The sequence below is a fragment of the Crinia signifera genome, chromosome 6, assembly GCF_055691185.1.
Source record: "Crinia signifera chromosome 6, ASM5569118v1, whole genome shotgun sequence".
Classification (NCBI taxonomy): Eukaryota; Metazoa; Chordata; class Amphibia; order Anura; family Myobatrachidae; genus Crinia; species Crinia signifera.
The window spans coordinates 272,711,891-272,729,968 of record NC_139222.1 but is presented as its reverse complement, the minus strand read 5'-3'; the positions used below and the strand labels follow the sequence as shown (position 1 = coordinate 272,729,968).

General features: G+C 47.1%; 1 protein-coding gene across 1 annotated transcript in view; it reads left to right on the top strand.

Annotated features, from left to right (window-relative positions):
• The first annotated feature begins 11,134 nt into the window (after window positions 1-11,134).
• LOC146009347 (uncharacterized) overlaps window positions 11,135-18,078 on the top strand; it is a 33,722-nt gene continuing 26,778 nt past the window's right edge. Inside the window, exon 1 of the mRNA XM_083149626.1 lies at window positions 11,135-11,298. Coding sequence (XP_083005752.1) covers window positions 11,164-11,298 — 135 coding nt within the window. The 5' untranslated portion in view covers window positions 11,135-11,163. The remainder of the gene's footprint in view (window positions 11,299-18,078) is intronic.

The window sequence follows — 18,078 nt, the reverse complement described above, 5'->3', positions numbered from 1 at the left end:
AATTATTTCACTTGTCATTCTGTGAGGAGACCTGCAAAACATGCACTGTGTGGGGTCCTGAGGACAGAGTTTGAAAACTTGTGTTCTAGAACAGTGGTCCTCAAGTACCCCCAACAGTTCACGGTTTCCAGGGAACCCGGCAGGTGCACAGATTTTAATCATTATTCCCGAACACATTTTAAATGGTCTACAGGTGGAGCTAATTATTTCACTTGGGATTCTGTGTGGAGATCTGGAAAGCGTGAACTATTTGGGGGTACTTGAGGACCAAGGTTGAGAACCAGTGCTCTAGAACACAGGTTCTCAAACTCTGGGTCAGATGCATTATGCCTGGAGAAGTGATAAAGTGAAAGGTAATAACTTACCAGCCAATCAAAACTGGGGAATTCAATGCCGTCAAAGGAAGTATGGAGTGGGAAAAGCACATTAGGGAAGAGGGCCCCGCTCCTGAGAGCTGACATGATAAAGGGGAGGAATTGATGGGATTCCACTTTTTTTTTTTTTTTAAATGATTTACTGGATGAAGACCATTTCTACCCTTGCAAATGACCCTTCATCCATGAAGGAGGGATTCCCATTCCATAAATCCATTACAATCCCCAGAGTTTAACCTGCGAATAGTAAGGAAAGGAGTAGGTGCAGCGCAGAGGTGAGATTACTGAATAGTATGCAGCCATTAACCCTTTCAAGTCCAACGTCTAGGCTCAACAGCCCTAGCGCTAGTAGCAGATCCGGTGGTAAGCCACTTTAAAATAAGAACATTAAAATCGTTCAACATTCAATGTAGACCATTTTTGAAAAAGAGACAATTTAAACCAGACTGTTTGATTTACAAAAAAAATAAATTTGGACTGCAAAACCCTCCAGCTGTGGTCTGCCACACTGAATTGGGGAGGTAAGCAAGAGAAGCGGTTCTTCTTCTACTCATCAAGTAATCTATTGTGATGGTAGTAAGGCTCCACAAGGTGGCTGCTGACTCTAGTGATGGGCTTTGCAGAGACTCTTAGTACTTCGTCTTGCTGGTGACTCCACCATATTTGGTGGCTGTGCGTTCTCTGGTGACTCATGTAAATCAGTCCATAACAAAGCAAATGCCCTTAAGGGGTGTTTTTAATCTGTGACCATATTTCCCGACCGGAGAAATGTCAGCACTCGCCTATTTAATGCTGTCATTAACAATGTGAAGGCAGTCAGATAAGACTGTGTTTTGTTGGAAACTGCAGAGTATTGTCCAAAATTTAGACAACCCGTGGCAGTGTTCGCCAATCCATTGACTTTCCGACAATCGGAACATTGAATTCAGACTGTCTGTTAGTGTCTGATCAGACAAACCTACCCGGGATTCCAACTATCTGGATGTTCCGACAATCGGAATCCTGGATTTAATACCCACCCCTTAATCTTGACACACATTTGTCATCTATTGTTTATTTGGTATGCATTAGGACACTGTTGGACCTGTGGGGGGGAAGCAGGAAATATCAAAGTTGCATAACATAGAGGGGGTAGAGGACATGGGGTTTAAGAAAAAAAAAATGGTTAGATCCGGGAGCTGACCAGCGAGGGGTAAGTCGGGCATGGGGAGCATGTTCAGGGCCTTCTGCTGGTTGGATTTGGTTAAGAACTTCAGATGACACCAGGCAGCTACCTGCCTGTTGGAAGAGCTGTCAAAGGGGCAGACTAGATGGGCCAAGTGGTTCTTATCTGCTGTAAAATTCTATGTTTCTTAAACTTAAAACAAGAGAAGGATAAAGTTCAAGCAATGCTAATTGCACAACCCGAGCAAGGCCGGATGCCTCAGCTAGTTGTAAATCTACCCACACAATACTCTTACAGTTAGGATTATATCTCACTAAGTATGGCTTCCCTCCACCAATACAGATTGTTTCCCTCCACCAATGGCAAGTATAATCAAATAGTTTTGTTTTTCTCCAAGAATAATTATAAAAACATGCTTCTTTTTAATTCCAATCACCAGAAATTGATACGGGAGATTGTTCTTAATGATTTCAGCACCTTCTCAGGTTTTAAAATCAATAACAACAAATCTCCACTAGGGAGATCCCGGTCCCTCTACCCTTCCTGCCCCATTATGTCACAATTTTCTTTTTGCAAATCTCAAACAACTCTGAATTCTGATCCTGCTGAAATTAGAGGCGGGAGAGGTGCTAATGACAGATCGGTTCTTCGTTACAGTTTCCTCATTCCAGACAAACATTGTTTTCGCTTTCCAATTAAAACAAGCAATTGTTTTTCCAGTGTTTCCTTCAACTTCCAGAAACCGGTATCTTGTGGTTCTGTGTTGTGTGGATTTACTTAGACAAGACTTCTTTCTGCACACAGAGCCTCTGCTTGTTCTGTACAATGCATACATGTGGTTGGCCAACTTCTAAGAAGACCATTGCAAGCTGAATCCACTAAGTCTGGGGTGGCCAAACCGGTCCTCGAGATCTACCAACTGTTCACGTTTTCCAGGTTACCTAGCTGGTGCACAGCTGTAGTCATTACTAACTCACATTTATGTTTACTGGTTGAAGAGAAAAAAAGGGATTTTTGTAAGAACTTACCGTTCGAATCCCTTTCTCTGATATGGTCCTGGTGACACAGCTCAACACTGGGATGTAGGAGGGTCCGAAGGAGCCAGGCACCTATCCTAAAGTTTTAGAGGGTAGGCTCCTCCCCTACTGCATCCCTGGACTCTTCAGTTCATCTTTCAAAGCCACTGGAATACATTAACTCAGTACAAACGCCTGCACATATTATATGCACATTTTATAACAGAAAACTGTTAACTTTTAACCATTTTAACATGAACATCATGAAACTTCTGGCATACTTACTGAGCGTAAGGGAGGGATCGCTGTGTCACCAGGACCATATCAGAGAAAGGGATTCGAACGGTAAGTTCTTACAAAAATCCCTTTTTCTCTTTCAATGGTCCTGGTGACACAGCTCAACACTGGGACGTTCCAGAGCCGGTCCTTTGGGAGGGTACGCTCAGGTCTGCAGCTCTCAGCACTGCTCGCCCGAATGATGCGTCCTCCGACGCGAACTCATGGAATCTATAGAATTTGGCAAATGTGTGAACAGATGACCAAGTGGCAGCTCTGCAAACCTGCTCAGCTGTGGCCCCATGTCGAACCGCCCAAGAGGTGGCAACTGACCTGGTGGTATGCGCATTTATTTTGGCCGGTACTGGTCTACCCACTTTGGTGTATGCAAAGGCTATCATAGACCGCAACCACCTAGCAATAGTCTGCTTAGATGCAGGCCAACCAATCTTGTGTACGTCATACAATACCAACAATGTGTCAGTCTTCCTGACACTCTTCACCCTGTCCACATATATGCGTAAGGCACGCACAACATCCAAAGTTCTCAACTTGTCCCTTTTCTTAGAACCCTCTGGGGGTTGAAACACAGGTAGAACTATCTCCTGATTTAAATGGAAGGTAGATACCACCTTCGGTAAAAACTGAGGCACTGTTCTTAAAACAGCCCTGTCATCATGAAAAATTAAGAAGGGAGATTTACATGACAAAGCTCCCAATTCTGAAACTCTTTTAGCAGATGCTACTGCTAACAAAAACACTAGCTTCCACGTGAGAAACTTAAAGTCAGCCGACCTTAAAGGTTCAAAAGGTGCCTTTTGAAGGCATTCCAAAACCAGTGATAGATCCCAAGGTGCTACTGGTTGCTTGTATGGAGGTTTCAACCTGTATACTCCTTGTAAAAAAGTTTGAATTTCCGGCAAAATGGCTATCTTTTTCTGGAAATAGATGGACAAGGCCGAAATCTGCACCTTCAGTGACTGAAGGCTTAGGCCCGATGAAAAACCATCTTGTAAGAATTCCATCATTCTTGATAGCTTAAAATGAGATGTATGAGCCTTTCTTCTCTCACACCATCGAATGTAAGTCTTCCAGACTCTATAATAATTTGCCGAAGATACAGCTTTTCTGGCTTTTATCATAGTCTGTACTACTGCCTCAGAAAACCCTTTTCTTTTCAAAATGGTGGTTTCAATAGCCAGGCCGTCAAAATCAATCGATCTGAATCCAGGTGATTGAATGGGCCTTGTCTTAGAAGGTCTGGTCTCAGAGGTAGACGCCATGAGTCCACAGACAACCTCTGAAGCCTCGAGTACCAGGATCTCCTTGGCCAATCCGGGGCCACTAAGATCACTGGAACCTTCTGCCCCTGTATTTTCTTCAGAAGTCTCGGTAACATTGGTACTGGTGGGAATGCATAAAGGAGATCTCCCTGCCAGTGAATAGTCATGGCATCCACTGCCTCCGCTAGTGGATCCCTTGTTCTGGCATAGAACCTGGGCACTTGACGGTTGATCCTGGATGCCATCAGGTCCACATCCGGAGTTCCCCACATCGAAGTGATTTGGTGAAACACCTGAGGGTGTAAGCTCCATTCCCCTTCCTTGAGCTCCTCCCTGCTCAGGAAGTCGGCTTCTATATTCTCTATTCCTGGGATGAATATAGCCGATACAGCTGGAACATTCTGTTCCGCCCATAGGAAGATTCTGGATACCTCCCACATGGCCAATCTGCTGCGTGTACCTCCCTGGTGATTCAGATACGCCACAGCTGTGGCATTGTCGGTCTGAATCCTCAAAGGGAGGTTCTGTAACCTGTCTCCCGCCAAGGAAATGACTTTCCAGACAGCTCTCAGCTCCAAGATGTTGATTGGTAACGCTGATTCCTCTGCCGTCCACAGGCCCTGAAGCCTGAGATCCAGGACTATTGCCCCCCAGCCCCTGAGACTGGTGTCGGTAGTTACTATCAACCAGTCCCAGGTCTGTAATGACCGACCCCACTGAAGGGAATCTACTTCTGTCCACCATTTCAAGGATTCTCGGGTGTCCGAAGACAGCACTATCATCTCGGATTTCATGGTCAAAGTGTTTCCTGACCAAGCTGACAAAATGTTCCATTGGAACCTCCGAGAGTGGAACCTGGCAAATTGAAGCGTCTCGAATGACGCCACCATCTTCCCCAGGAGCTTGAGGCACCTCCATACTGAAATGCTCTGAGCCCTGAGAATCTCCTGGACTAGGGTGACCAGATCCCTGGCCTTTACCTCCGGGAGGAATACCCGATGAAGATGGGTGTCCAGTATGACTCCCAAGAATTGGAGCCTTTGTGACGGTACCAACTGAGATTTTTGCAAATTTAAAATCCAGCCGTGAGCCTGCAAAAAACTGATGGCCTCTGCCAAGTGACTCTGCAGCATGGCTGCTGACTCTGCTTTGAACAGGAGATCGTCCAAATAGGGTATTACTGTGATTCCCCTGAGCCTCAGCACCGCCGCCATTACTGACATTATCTTTTTGAATACCCTTGGCGCGGTTGCTAGCCCAAAGGGTAACGCCCGGAATTGTAAATGCAGGTCTCCTATGGCAAACCTCAACAAGGTCTGATGCTCCGGGTGTATAGGAACGTGCAAATATGCGTCCTGGACATCCATGGACGCCAAAAATTCTCCCTGGTCCAGACTCAGGAGTACTGACCGTAGAGACTCCATTTTGAAATGGTCTACCCATAAATGAACATTTAGAGACTTCAAATTTAGTATTGGTCTGAAAGACCCGTCTGGTTTGGGCACCAGGAACAGCGTGGAGTAAAAGCCTTTCTTCCACTCTGTCTTGGGGACTAGTGTCACCACCCCTTTTTCCAAAAGGGAGTGCGCTGCTCTCACAAGAGCTGTACGCAGCCGTGCCTCCTTTGGTAAGGATGTGGGAATGAACCTCTTCGGAGGTGGCCCTCTGAAAGGGATTTTGTAACCCCGTGTTATGATGTCTAGCACCCAGGCATCCTGGTCTAGAGAAGCCCAAGCGTCCCTGAAGAGTGTGAGACGCCCGCCCACTTTTGTCACTGTCGGGCAAAGCCCCTGACAGTCATGCAGAGGGTTTATCCTCTCCTTTATTGGCAGGCTTCTTGTGAAAAGAGCCAAATTTTGACTTTTGTGTCTTGCCTCTAGAGGGCTGAAACCTTCCCCTGAAAGACTGTCCTCGAAAGGACGCACCACCTCTAGGGGAGGGCCGAAAGGACGGCTTAAAAGCAGAAAATCTGGATGTCTGCTTTGCTGAGGAGGCCGGCAGGAATGTACTTTTGCCGCCTGTGGCCTGTTTTATAATCTCCTCTAATTCGGTACCAAAGAGTACCTTTCCTTTGAAGGCTAATGTTTCCAGAGCCTTCTTGGACTCATTGTCTGCTTCCCAGGCTTTAAGCCAAAGCACTCTCCTGGCATTAATGGAGACTGTGGACACTCTGGTTGCCATTTTAATAGCTTCCTCCTCTGCTTCAACTGCATATTCTGCTGCTGCCTTAATCTTTTCTGCAAGCAGTAATGCACCCGGGTCAACCTGCAGCATGGTGCATAATTCACCAGCCCACTCTATCATGGCCTTAGAAACCCAGGCTGAAGCAATAAGGGGTCGTAAGGTAAACCCCACCCCTTCAAAGATAGCCTTGAGGTTTCCCTCCAGCTTTTTATCCACAGAATCTTTAAAAGCTGCACCGCCTTGTACTGGTAATACAGTAGCCTTGGACAAACGTGCCACTGAAGCGTCCACAACTGGGACCCTTTCCCAGAGCTCCGCATGAGACTCTGGCATGGGGTACAGATTAAGGAATCGTTTTGGCATCTGAAGCCTCTTATCAGGAGTTTTCCAAGCCCCTTCTAACAATTCCTGTAACCCCTCATCTGAAGGAAAAGTAACAGCCTCCTTCCGCTGTCGCTTAAAAACACCTTTAACAGGAGTCTTATCCTCCACAGTCAGCTTTAAAGCCTGCTTCACAGCTACAATGAGATCCTCTATACCAGCAGCAGAGTTCTCTTCCAAATCATCACCCTGATCCCAGGGGATGTCAGTATACTCTCCTTCCTCTTCATCTACCACAGTAGTTAAAGCATAAGACCTTCTAGGGGTCCCTGCCACATCATCCATTTTGTCCAGCATTTCACTGAACCTGTTAATCCCTTTTGCAGTATCCTGCATCACCTGGATAAGTGCAGGATCTGCCTGGGTAAGAGGCAAGGAGCCAGACGACTGCTGAGATGATGGCATAGGTCTCTGTGATTCTACCAGCCCATCACTCTGCCTGTCCAAAAGCTGCACCAAAGCGTTTACTGACCTGCCTAGGGCCCTGGACCACGCAGGTTCCATATGCTCTGCCCTATGGGGATCACTGCCCATGGGTCTCACATCAGCGCAAGTAATACATAAGCCCCCTTGGCCATCTGCTCAGGGACAAACTTTTGTGTGCAAACATTGCACGCGCTCAGTGCATTAAGGGCTCCCTCCCCCAAAACCACAGCCTGATGCTCAGACATGATGCAAGTGATAATGTATATCTATAGTATACACAGTGCAAACAATGTACAAGCGTTTATACAGAGCAATGCACCCAGTCACTTATCTGTCTGTTGGTTTCAACTGCGGGGAAGCGATGCCCAGGAAATCCAAGTCACTCTGCCAGGATCAATAAGCCAGCTCAGCTCCGCTGCAAGCGTTCTGAAAGGCGCCAAAGTCAGAGTGAAGGAAGAGACCACAGGTCCCTGCTGCTGCTGCGGGGTCCGTGACCTTTTGGCGCCAACCACCCCCAGCAAGCCGCTCCTTAGGTAGGATTTCCTAGTTCCAGTGTCTCCCCCTCAAATGGGGATCACTTGGAACATGCCTGTCACAACGCTGCTGTCCTCTCATCTAGGAGCTCAGCGTGTAAGCTCCGCATAAAATGGCCGCCGCCATCACGGAGCGCCTGTCCCCCATGATCCCCACCTAAACGTGGAGCCGGTTTCAGGGTACTCCGGAGCCCAGGCAGCCTTTTAGAAAAGGCTATAAGCGCTGCACAGGGAGACCAGACAGTGTCTCCCCTGTGCACAGTGAGCTGACAGGACGCGCTTCTGTCAGCTCCTGCTGCGCAAGCAGTGTGAGGATTCACTATGAGAATCCTCACACTGTGCCTACCTAGCTAGGGTAAAAGTTAATAAAATAATAAAAATCCCCTAACTACTCTAATTCTTCGGCTGCTCCTGCAGCCCTTTAGAATAGCACCCACTCCAGTGGGCACCTAACACGAACTGAAGAGTCCAGGGATGCAGTAGGGGAGGAGCCTACCCTCTAAAACTTTAGGATAGGTGCCTGGCTCCTTCGGACCCTCCTACATCCCAGTGTTGAGCTGTGTCACCAGGACCATTGAAAGAGAAAAACAATTGATTCAATTTTATCTGATGTCCGGAAAATCAATGCAGTCACTGTCCTTGGTCTAATTCACCCTTACAAAATAGTTCCTGGAAAATTATCATGTTAGAATGAAATATCTTTGCACCATGAAATAGATGTCTATCAAATCCTATGGTAAATAAAGGAGGTATTTTGTTATCAGACTTTGAGAATTGCATAAATCACTGTAGCAAAGACTTCCTTGTATTTTAGCAATGACTGCTCAATCTCCATGCCTTCAAAGACAAGAATTTTGGATTGGGCTGGAGCACAGGTTCTCAAAAGTTGGTCCTCAGGACCCCACACAGCGCATGTTTTGCAGGTCTCCTCACAGAATAACAAGTGAAAGAATTAGTTCCACCTGTGGATCTTTTAAAATGTGTCAGTAAGTAATGAGTGCACATGTTAGGTGCTCTGGAAAATGCGAACTGTGTGGGGTCCGGAGTTCGAGAACCACTGGGTTGGACAATTGGTTGTTGATCTAAACCGGGCCTTGTGATCTAAGAAACAGTCCACATTTTCCAAATCACCTAGCTGGTGCACCAGCTGTAGTCATTACTAACTCACATTTTCAAACCTGAAAGTTTGTGTCCCTACTGTCACTCTCCCTGTCCGCAGGATTTCACTTGTGGGGCCCCCACCAGCCCCGTCCACCATCATCCGTCTTCTTACGTTGCCTTTGCTGCATAGTAGAGCAACCCCTGTCCGTTTTCAGAGAAGATACTGAGATGTTCGGGCATTCACACAGGTTGAAAGTGCTGAATCACGTGCCATTCCGCCCTCATTTTTAGAACTCCTCTGTGCACACATGCTTATATAAAGCCTTCTTGTACCACTTGTTTAAGTAGATGGGAATCCTTATTTTTTTAAGGTCTATTGAGGGCACAATCCATTACGGCTCTAATAGGGACACTGCTTGATCTTGTAGTCTTGGATTTTGTCAGCATTCAAGTGATTTCCTTGCAATATCTGTTACTCTGATTACCCGATGTACAGATTCTGGACTTCAATCCCACCGATGTGTGGGTCCAGAAGAAGGGCTAGATTCTCTAAGCTATAAAAGTGATAAAATGGAAAATGATAAACAGTCAGCCAATCAGCTCCTACCTGCCATGTCACAGACTGTGTTTGAAAAATGTCAGACCGGAGCTGATTGGCTGGCTGTTTATCACTCCATTTTATCCCTTTTGAAGCTTAGAGAATCTGGCCCAATGATCTTGTTTGTTCCTCTCTGCACACAAAATAATGCTTCTAGGAAATGGAGACAAATCTGTATTGCCGCTATATCACGAGATGTTCTCCTGCGATAGATGTTGCTCATCTGATCTTCTGGAGAACATAGCTTGTTTTACCATCATTTTACAAGCACCAGAGGGTAAAAGGTTACAGGATTACACGTGCTTCCATTTACAATGGAGGCCTGAACTTAAAAGCCACTTAACGCATAGGTGACAATAGAGCGGATAAGGGGCCAGATTCTCTAAGCTTCAAAAGTGATAAAATGGAGAGTGATAAACAGCCAGCCAATCAGCTCCTGTCTGACATTTTTCAAACAGAGTCTGTGACATGGCATGCAGGAGCTGATTGGCTGGCTGTTTATCACTCTCCATTTTATCACTTTTCAAGCTTAGAGAATCTAGCCCAAGGTCACTTGTACGTGTGACTTAAAGTCAGATGCAGCATGGAAGAAGAACAGTTTGAAAGTTGTAAAAAGTGGTCAGAAGGATCCGTCGGGTGTGGTATAACACTTCGACAATAGGGATTCCAATGGTTTTTTTTTTCTTCCAACATCAGAATTCCAACTGTCAGGAGCCCGACAGGGAGGCGAGCACATTCCAGCCCGCGCTGCAGGCTCGGTGTCTTGCCATCTATTCTATGCCCCCTTTATGGTCGTTGTGAGCAATGAGCATTTAACTGCCCCATGCCATTGAGCACGTAGGTAAGTAGCAATAATGTGGCATAATATGGAATAGCCATTTGGTGTGTGGCATAATGTGTAAGTGACATTACAGTCTGTAAAATCAAGAATATAACTTAAGTAAAGGTTAAAAAAAAAAAAAAAAAAAAACAGAAGGGGCGAGCTGTGGGTGAATCAAGGGGCAGGTCACTGTCCGGGAATGTCTCACTACATAGGTGGTAACCCAATTTGTGCATGCGTGTCTGCGGGTAGGGAATATATAGATTGCAAGCTCCCCTGTGCCAGTGTGACTGAACTACCCCCTGTAAAATGCTGCAGAATGTGATAGTGACTAAATAAATAAGATGGTGACTAAGTTAAGTGCTGGAGAGAGCAGCCACTGCCAGAAGATCCCCCACACCCGGTGTATGTGTGCTGTAGGAGTGTAGGCAGCCTCCTCCACGTCCCCGGCTGAGCTGACCTCCTCTCCCTGCCCGGCGGCCCCGACCTGATGCTGTGCTGACACACTCCCTTCCTAGGGAACATAACGCGCTCCCTCCCTCCTCCCTGGGACTCGCGGGAAAAGCGGCGTCTGGGCGTGGCCGCAGTTGGAGGCAGCCAATCAGTGCTCGCAGTAGCTCATTCCGGGAAATCCTGTGAGTCAGGTTTCGCGCCATCTAAGCCGGGCTGGGCTGCAGCCGTGTGTGAGTCAGTGTGCAGTATAGCAGGGGTGCACTCTGACTGCAGCAGTACTGTAACACCACGCCTACATGCTGTGTAGCTGCACAATGACCACACACACATGCTGACATGTCACTACCAAATAATTGCTGTAATTTACTATAAAAAAGTTATGCATGGCTGGGAATGTGGCTGAGCACCATTGTGTCAGTAGCCATGACTCACATATACAAACAAACTCCCCAGCGCTTGGTTCCTGTAGGGCTACTTACTTACTGCCACCACCAAGATGGCCGCCGGGCGCGGCCTCGCTCTATTCCTGGCCCTGGTAGCCCCGCCCCCTGCCATGCGGCGAGCACCACGTGTGCCGGCAAAAAAAGTATCAGAGCCGAGGGCCAAGATGGCGGCGCGGTGGGGAACGGGAGAGGAGACGCTCACCATCGGGGGAATGGAGTTCTTCGCCGCCGGAGGCCGCCACCAGGTACCGCAGCAGTTGCCCCCAGCCTGGCGGTGGCGGGCGAGGCCCGGGGTGGGCACTGGGGTCCCCCAGACGCGCTGTCTGCACCAGCTGCCGGTGACACGTGGATGGCAGAGACACGCGTGTGTGCAGGAGCCGCCCGTGGGAATGTCTGGTCACCGGCCCCTGGGCTCTCCGACTACAGTGCCAGGGATCTGGGGACCCCTGTGTGCTGCTCCAGTCACAGCCGCCCCCCCCCCCCAATACATGAAGCCCCCCCAACATACGTGTAACATGTGGCTGCTGTCACACTGCCTCCAACACGTCTGTATTACACATCTGCATTACACACCTGACTCTGAATGGCATATATTATATATGAATTATATTACATCCAGCCCCTGACTCTGTATTGCATATATTAAATTACATCCACCCCATCACCTGTTAACGCCACCCCACTATCAACGCCAACCCGAAGCGTGGCGAGCGCAGCAGTACGCGTCCTCCGACCTTTTCATACCCCCACTATCCACGACGGCGTGGAGTTGATTTTATATAGTGTGGCGAGCGGATGCGGATGACTTCACATGCGTACCACCGCCCCTCGCGGGCTCGCTGCGCTCGCCACGCTTTGGGTTGGCGTTGATAGTGGGGTGGCGTTAACAATGGGGGACATTTAACATAGTCATTACCCATCAGGGTGGGTATACATTCAAAAATCGGGCCTGGGGGGTAATTTAACATGGGAATAAGTTTAAATCGGGCATGATCGTGTCGCTTCGCATGCCATTATAATGGCATGCGATGCAATAATAAAATTGGATACTCACGCCCGGGGAAAGGCTCAAATCGGATCCCATCGCATACCTTAATTAGTGGCATGCGATGCGATGTGCGCCGTGATAATACACAAGTACCAATAATTTATATTCATATATTGCCCTCGTATCAGCCCCCGATTCTATATTGCATATATTATTACACTCGTATCAACCCTTGACTCTATATTGCAGTGGTAGCCAACTCCAGTCCTCGAGAGCTACCAACAGTTCACATTTTCCAGACAACCTAGCTAAACAAAGGTGCACTCATTACTTACTGACACATTTTAAAATATCCACAGGTGGAGCTAATTACTTCACTTGTCATTCTGTAAGGAGACCTGTAAAACATTAACTGTTGGTAGCTCTCGAGGACTGGCGTTGGCTACCCAGCTATATTGCATATTTTATTACACCCGTATCAGCCCCTGACTCTGTATTGCATATATGATTACACCTGTATCAGCCCCTGACTCTGTATTGCATATATTATACCGCTTTCAGACCGCACTCAGAACACGGCTTATTGCCGTGTTCGCGGGGCCTAAACACGGATCACGGTGCGGTCTGAAAAGGCCACCACGGGTCGAGCAACACGGGTGTTCAACCCTGGTAATGACCAGGGTTGAACACGGCTATGACCCGTGTCAAGTGCAGTGTGAACGGGTGCCTGGGTCGAGCGACCCGTGTCCCGTTCACAGTATGGAGGAGGCAGCACTGTCAGCTCCAAGTACTGCCTCCTCCCGAGCCCACGATGACGCACCGCCGCCCAGCACCGCCCCATGTGACGTCACCGACTCGGCAATATGCCGTGTCGGTGTCGGAACTTTCAGACCGCATTGCCGTGTTGCTCTGGGGATGGGACCCGTGTCCTAATCCCGTGTGCGACACGGCATTTGCGGTCTGAAAGTAGTATTAGTCGTTTCAGCCCCTGACTCTGTATTTCATAATTTATATTACATCTGTCCCATACCCTGACTCTAATCTGGCTATACCTTTTATATTACATACATCCCAGTCAGACTCATCTGGATTACGTATATTTTACACCCATCCCAACCTCTGACTCTAATCTGCGATCCCTTTTATATTACACACATCCTGGCCTCTATATTACATTATCCCAGCCTCTGACACTCTTAATATCTGCCATCCCGGTCTTTGGCTCTTTATTACATTAATCTATTCCAAACTCTTATTCTGTATTATATATTTTATCATCCCATCTCTTTCTAATACGTATCACATCTATTATATAGTCCCAGCCTCCGACTCTCTGTATTACTTCTATTCTATCAGGATGGTCCCAGCCTCTGACTGTAATCTGTATTACTTCTGTTCTATCCTCCCAGCCTCTGACTGTAATCTGTATTACTTCTATCCTCCCAGCCTCTGAGTGTAATCTGTATTACAGTGCTTCTGTTCTATCCTCCCGTCCCAGCCTCTGATCTGCATTACAGTACTTATATCATCCCAGCGCCTGCTCCTTAATGTACATTATTCTACCATTGTGCTGTATAATGTCTTCCTGCTGTACCCGGTGTAACCTCTAGCATTGCATATCTGGTAGCAGTCAGGAGGTAGTGATGTCATGGTGCAGGGCGAGATCCCTATTCCAGTAGTGCAGTGTTTGCATTCTTGTTTCCGGGAAATGCCGGCTATAGATCCTGTCTGGGTCTATATGTTCTGCAGGATTGTTGTTCTGGAATAACTGACTGACAGGATTGTACTGAAGGGGAGATCAGTGTATCTGGTCCGATGACTCTCCCTGTGTGGTACATAGGAGGCTCGGCCTATTGACACTCGGGGGGGAGATCCACGTGTTTAATTCGAGCTTCCCTGAAAGCGCCAGACTGCTGATGAGCCTGTCTTCTCTGTCCTAGCGTGCAGTGTGAGTGCACAGTATCCCAGGCCCTGTGAATGCACTGCTGGGCAGCTCTGTAAATGGTGATATACAGGAGGGGGTCTCCCCCCGGCTTCCTGTTTGCATTAGTTATACAGAACTTTACATATTGTATCAGAACGCATGCTGCTTTGTTATGGAATTTGGTGTCATTCATACAGGCCACACAATCCCTTTCATCTTTTTTTAAATGGGTCATTCAATTTGTATGACTATAGGGACAATGTAATAAGGTGCGAGTGTATTATAAGCAGCATGCATTGCGCAAATGGGAATGCCCGATAAATGCACAATTCAAATAGAAATGGCAGTTTGTGGTAGTTCTGGTGAGGTTGCGGCACTTTTCTACAGACTGGGAGAAGCACGAGTGGGATACCACATCCTGGATACCACACACGTGGCAGCTCAGCGGGACCATATAGAAACCTATGGGGTGTACGCTTGTCAGGGATGTATGTTTCTGGTATTATATTCATATTTCTTTATTAATGCATGATATATACACATTCACCTGTTCTGCTCTGTACCGTTCTTACAAATATAAAAAGTCTGTGTTATTAGAATCTATACTCCCAGAACTTCTACTGTCTGCCGTCTTGACCATCAGTATAGGATGGGGAATGAGAGAGTTCTGTTCATACCAGATTTGAAAACGGAGACAGGTAGTCTCAATCCAGTATGTGCGTTTTCTGTGCAATGGTTGATGCTATGGTTGCAGTGCCAGAGGGATGTGCAATGAAACACCGCACAATTGTCCCCAGAAATATGATCGGAAACCATATTCTGCTTATTCAGTTATATACAACTAGTAAGGCCTCTCTAAGCTAATGCTTCGAAAGCTAGTCTGCTACCTTGTACAAACATGCGTGTACACACACTTGCCTCAGTGTTTGTGCATGTGTGAGCGAGAAATAGATGTGGTTTTACTCGCTGCCAACAGATTGGTAGTGTTTCGGAGACACAGACACTATGGCACCTTCAGGACCCCACATAGTGCATGTTTTATGGGTGTCAGGCCAGATTCATTAAGCTTCAAAAGTGATAAAATGGAGAGTGATAAACAACACTCTCCATTTGATCACTTTTTGAAGCTTAGTGCATCTGGCCCAGATTCACAAGTGAAATATTTAGCTCTACCTGTGGATCTTTTAAAATGTGTCAATGAGTAACGAATGCACCTGTGCACCTGCCGGGAGACCTGGAAAACGTGAGCTGTGTGGGGTCCTGAGGACAGAGTTTGAGAACCCCTTATGTAGATGATTATAATATGCACAAGACATATACAGTGTTGTATGTCATTATCCTGCACAAAGCTAATTACACCAGGCGTTTTCGGGAATATTGTGCCTACAGTGGCTGAGTACTTGGTATACCACTTTACTTGCCCTGTTTTCATGCTGTTTACAGTATACACAAAGTAACACAGTACTCGGTGTTGTTACAATTATAGGCAATTATGCTATTCACAAAGGTTTACAACAAACTAATTCTAAATATTGTACATAGTGCCAGATTGCCTGGTGTCCCACTTGTTATAATGTGCTCAAAGCATCAACATTGTCGGTATTGTTTCAAAATGAATGTAATTATGTTGTTTATACAAGGATTAATAGAGTACTCAGCACATCATTAACTCAATTTGTGTTGGGTTTTTGTGTGTATTTGTTTATATTATATCCTGAGTAGTTCTTAGTAGAGTAGTGAGACATTAATACAGGGGTGGCCAACCCGTGCCTCTCGCGCCGCATGTGGCTCTCCCCCTTGCTAAGTGCGGCTCCTGCTGCCCTCTGTCCCCGTCCCCCCGCTGCCGGTTCCCCGGCCCGAATCCATCTCCTTGAAAGGAGGAGAGCGCGCATTGCGCATCTCTCCTACCCCTTAGTGTGCATCATTGTGACTGGGCCGTCCGCCAATCAGGAGCCGGCCCGCGAGCTTTGATTCGTGGATGGACCAGTCACATGGAAGTGAGGGGGGGAAGGAGACGTGCGCTGTGCTGTGCTCTCCTCCCCTCCATGACATGCAGGAGTCGGACTGCAGGGGGACGCCAGACTGTCCTCTCCCCGCCCGGCAGCAGCAGCAACAACGGTGAGTGCTGCTGCTGGGAAATTATCACGGGGGGCATAACTAGCACTGTGGGGGGGCATATGTGGCATTGTGGGGACATATCTGGCACTGGGCACATAACTAGCACTGTGGGGGCATATGTGTGGCATTGTGGGGACATACCTGGCACTGGGCACATAACTAGCACTGTGGGGGCATATGTGTGGCATTGTGGGGGTATATATGGCACTGGTCGCATAACTACCACTGTGGGGGCATATGTGTGGCACCTTGGGGCATATATGTGTGGCTCTGGGGGCATATATGTGTAGCATTGGGAGCATACCTAGCACTGTGGGGGGCATATCTGGCACTGGGGGCATAAAGTTTTGTCATGTAGCCACTCTCCCTTGTGTCATATGACTCCCCTGACCATGCCCCTTTTTGCCGCACGCATGATGTTGGCTCTTTGGCTTGATTGCCGATATTTTTCAGCTCTTTACCTCGGACCGGTTGGCCACCCCTGCATTAATATATGGTATTTTATTTCATTCTGGTAGTTTACAGTATATCAATAGAACACTAATTTTGTCCCGAATGTCAACATGGACACCGTCAAAGTGTACGAAGTCTTCTCACATGGCTTGCTGCGCTCGCTATGCTTCGGGCACGGTGCCTCGCTACGCTTGGCACACTATTCTATTCTCCCTCCGCGCCCTAGTGGATGGTAGGACATGAAATGCTGCTTGTCGGCTCAAAAAAAAAAGGTGAAAAACCCATGTCGACCTAATGATTGTGTCAACCTTCCAACCATGTCGATCTTAGGCATATTGACTTATTTTCCTAAGCCATGTTGACCCCAATGCATGTCGACCTTATTGTGTCGGGCTAACGACCGTATACCAGTACTAGCTGCCAGGGTGTGTTTTTATAAACACCTTATCGCACAACACAATTGGCGGTAAATCCTACCAGTATATACCAGGGGGTCTGCTGACTTACTGTACCCCAACCGGGAATGGTTGACATAGAAAAGGTCCACATGAGTTTTTCATGGCTTTTGTGATTATATTATAGTCTCCCTCTATAACCTCGTGGATAGTCAAGTATAAAAAAAAGGCCTTTTTAAAAAAAGAAAAACATGTTAAACTTTTCCGCGTGTCGACATTTTGACCGCATCCCGTCGTTAGCTATGTGCTCTCCTGTGCACAGCTAACGATATTGAGCATACACACTAAGTTTGAGAAATTCTCGCTGACTGCTGTGGTCCTTCCTCCCGTGGCACATAAATGGGGCCGTGGTTGGACGTGGCCTTGCTGGGTGTCGGACCTTTATGAAACTGTATAAATCATGTTCTGCACCAAATCCTTGGCTTTTTATTGATGGAAATGGAAGACCGCTATTGGATGCACGTCACCTGTACACTCATTATTTTAGCCCTGTGGTTCTCAAACAGCAGCTCCTCATCCCAAAGTGGGTCACGACCAACTGGGTCAAGACTTGTTGAAAACTTTATAAGCAGTGTTTGCCCCTTTTAGTTGGTACCCGCCCTATCAGTTCACTTTCTATGTCATTGAGGATGTTTCTGCAGCTGTAGTTACTAGTGTGAGACTGACACTTTGCCCCAAGAAGCGTCCATCTACGTATAACCATCACCGTTCACTGTATTTGTCTGCCCTGTGTAAGATGTTCCCCTGATGAAGTTAATTTGTAATTTATTAGTGCAGGATTACCGGTGTTTCCTGAGTGACCTGCATTACCTGTTTCAGCTGTTGGATGTACACACCTGGACTTGTGTAAAATGATTTATAAGGCTAAGTAAGGATAACTGGTACATGCGGAAGCACTTGGTGCGTGTTTGATTTTTGTAGACGCTGTGTTGGTGTCCTTAGCTGGAGGCTGCAAGTGTGGACTGTAATGGAGCCTGTTATCCATCATTGTTGGATTATTTTGAGCTTGTAATTCTTGTTTAAACTATCCTAATACTTTATTACCGGTCGCCTGTTTCATTGATTACAGAGTTGGAGAAAATCCAGA